At 42.5% G+C, this 3,447-nt stretch overlaps 1 protein-coding gene across 1 annotated transcript; it reads left to right on the top strand.

Moving 5' to 3' along the window:
• Positions 1–235: 235 nt before the first annotated feature.
• SARC_13571 (hypothetical protein) lies at positions 236–3,092 on the top strand (the record flags this gene model as incomplete). The annotated part of the gene is made up of 4 exons (XM_014292298.1): positions 236–313; positions 1,447–1,588; positions 2,005–2,256; positions 2,890–3,092. Coding segments are annotated over 4 exons (675 nt in total), but the record flags the coding sequence as incomplete, so codon positions are not given.
• Between the last annotated feature and the right edge of the window lie 355 nt (positions 3,093–3,447).

The raw sequence follows: 3,447 nt of genomic DNA, 5'->3' as shown, positions 1-3,447 counted from the left end.
TTATTTATAGATTTGGACATAACTGCCATCCCGCCGTCTGCGTGCTCTATTTATAGATTTGGACATAGCTATCATCCGCTGTCTGCGTGTTCTATTCATAGATTTGGACATAGCTGTCATCCGCTGTCTGCGTGTTCTATTTATAGATTTGGACATAACTGTTATCCCGCTGTCTGCATGTTCTATTTATAGATTCAACGAGACGGGCAGTGCTATACACAAGGGGGCGACTGAAATGCTCAAACTGTACACTCAGCTGAAAAAAGAGACCTTCGGACTCACACTAGAACCACCCGAGACGCCAAGAGAAGAGGTAAGTCATCCAATCAGATGATCGTGCTATAAATACAATCTATTAATAGACCGTCCCTTAGCAAATAGTGCGCTGGTAAAATTGGACCTGCGGACCAACACTCGAGCCTTGTGAACACAGAGAGAGGAGGTGCGCCATTCTACCAGGTGCCCCGCCAGGTGCCCCGCATGCTATACTGTGCTATTAATAAAACGGATAGTGTATGTTGCACTGTGCCATTATTAGATTGGATAGTGTGTGCTATAAAGTGCTATTTATAGAATGAATAGTTTATGCCATACTGTGCTATTAATAGAATGGATAGTGTGTGCTATACTATGCTATTAGTAGAATGGATAGTGTATGCTATACTGTGCTATTAATAGTATGGATAGTGTATACTGTGCTATTAATAGAATGGATTGTGTGTGCTATACTGTGCTATTAATAGAATAGATAGTGTATGCTATGCTGTGCTATTAATAGAATGGACAGTGTGTGCTATACTGTGCTATTAATATAATGGATAGTGTATGCTTTACTGTGCTACTAATAAAATGGATAGTGTGTGCTATACTATGCTCAATAGAATGTATATTGTATGCTATACTGTGCTATTGATAGAATGGATAGTGTGTGCTATACCGTGCTATTAGTAGAATGGATAGTGTGTGCTATACTGTTCTAATAATAAAACGGACAGTGTATGTTGTACTGTGCTATTAATAGAATGGATAGTGTGTGCTATACTGTGCTATTAATAGAATGTATAGTGTATGCTATACTGTGCTATTGATAGAATGGATAGTTTCGTAGGACCGGCTGCAGAATCAGACACCTTCGATTCTAAAGTGCGCTTCGAATACAATGTTTTACGTCAAGACAGCACTGTTTTCATATACAGCCGTACTCATGCAGACATAGTACGGTTCTAAGTTGGGCCGTGTATGTACATGAAAAATATATACACCACATTAACGAGTTTTAACCCTCCTATTATTGCACGCACACTCACATGTGTTCATATGTACACACATGTATGTATTTATCGTCCTCAGACACTCCTATTCATAAACTCGTCAGAATTAAAGCTGACAAAACAATCTCTATCAATCTCTAACAAATACGATGCCTATGTGTAAATAACCCCACAGGTATCACCTGTGTCCTTTAAAGCACTGAAGAAGTTGGCGAAGAACAGGGCACAAATATACGCCACAGCCAACACACCAGTCGAACGATCTCCCACCCCACCCCCACCTGAACCTCAGTCAGCTGCACGCACCAAGTCAGGCGGTAGGTTTTGTTGTGTGGTTTGCGTATTATATATATATATATATATATATAAACGTGCAGTGTGGTTCCTATGGTGTTGCAAAGCGCTATTCCACCGAATATGCAGTCCCGTTGTATTTGTGTCACCAGGTATGTGATGTGATGTTGTGTTGTGTTAATACTGTGTATTGTGATTAATCAGGTGCTACTGCGTGCAAAGACCATTGGATGTGTAGTCTTGATTTCACTTGGGTCTACGTGTGTGTGCCGTTATGTTGCTTCGAAGTAACGTGCCTACTCAGATGCTAAAACGTTTTATGGCCACCACTTACGCTGTTTGCTCTAAACATTTAACCTATAACTGTGTACATCCACTCACACCCCCCTCCCCCCCCCCCAACACACGCGTACATCTATACTGACACCCACCCACACAGCACACCGAACAGCCGCAAAGGTATCCACGAAGCAATCTACGAAACACTCGAGCAAACAGGACAACTCGAGCGGACAGGACACCCAACCATCCACACCTGAACCTAAGGGTGTAGACAAACCACCCAAGGAGTCTAAGAAGACCAAGAATACCAAAGATCTGCCTATCAGCGTCGCCAGAGATATGGATGCTGTGCTTGGGTTTGCCTACCCAAACACCTTTGTCGGCAAGGCTAAACTGACGGTGGCAAAGGGTATGGGAGTTTGTGAGAGCGTCTGTGTAGGATGGTGATAGCGTGAGGTCAGCCCTACCCGACACACCTGTAGTATACCGAAACGCCTATGTTAGTAGTGTGTTATTAAGACGTCTGTGTAGGATGGTGATAGCGTGAGTTCAACCCTGCCCAACACACCTGTAGTATACCGAAACGCCTATGTTAGTATATATATATATATATGTGTGTGTGTGTGTTATTAAGACGTCTGTGTAGGATGGTGATAGCGTGAGTTCAACCCTGCCCAACACACCTGGTATATTCGGAAACTCCTCTGTGGACAGTCCTAATGCGACAGTGCCAAAAGGTAGACACGTTTCTCAGATGTTCTATGAATTGATACTTTTCATATATTCTATAAATAGTTGCTTCTCAATATTTCAATACATATATGCTTCTCAACAATCCTACAAATAAAATGTGCGAGTCGGTCTTCCATGGTTCTCATCGAAACATGTGTAAGTCCAAGCGTTAGCAATATGTACATACCCACTCTGTAAAGCCAGTATGAAGATATAACTACTATCTTACCTACACCCTATAATTATACTCACATTCCCATATTTGGGGCGTGGTTCGCTATCTCCACCACCCACCCCTTCTCGTACACAGGGGATGAGCTCATGGCGCGTATTCGAGCATGCAAGAACGGCCCACGGGATGTGTGTGAGGCGTTTCAGTTGCTTCCAGACCCGACCGAGTACGCAGACTATTATGAAGTCATAGCTGATCCTATGGACTTAGCCACTATGCAGGCTAAGCTAGACCACTTACGAGCCGATATGTTGGCGGGAAAGGCCACGCCCAAGGGACAGGTGGGGCTGTGTGGGAGTGTAGGTACTTACCTGCATAATTATATCTACCATGTACATGTATACTACCTCTTGTGCTTATCTGAATCATACCTACCATGCACATGTACACTACCTTTTGTGCTTATCTATTTAATCATACCTACCATGCAGATGTATGCTACCTCTTGTGCATATCTATATAGTCATACCTACCAGCACATGTATACTACCTCTTGTGCTTATCTATATAATCATACCTACCATGCACATGTATGCTACCTCTTGTGCTTATCTATATAATCATACCTACCATGCACATGTATGCTACCTCTTATGCTTATCTATATAATCATACCTACCATGCACATGTATACTA

This window comes from Sphaeroforma arctica (genome assembly GCF_001186125.1).
Source record: "Sphaeroforma arctica JP610 unplaced genomic scaffold supercont1.3447, whole genome shotgun sequence".
In the NCBI taxonomy this organism is placed as follows: Eukaryota; class Ichthyosporea; order Ichthyophonida; genus Sphaeroforma; species Sphaeroforma arctica.
Note: the sequence above shows the minus strand (reverse complement) of the source record. Positions and strands in the feature narration are given on the sequence as shown.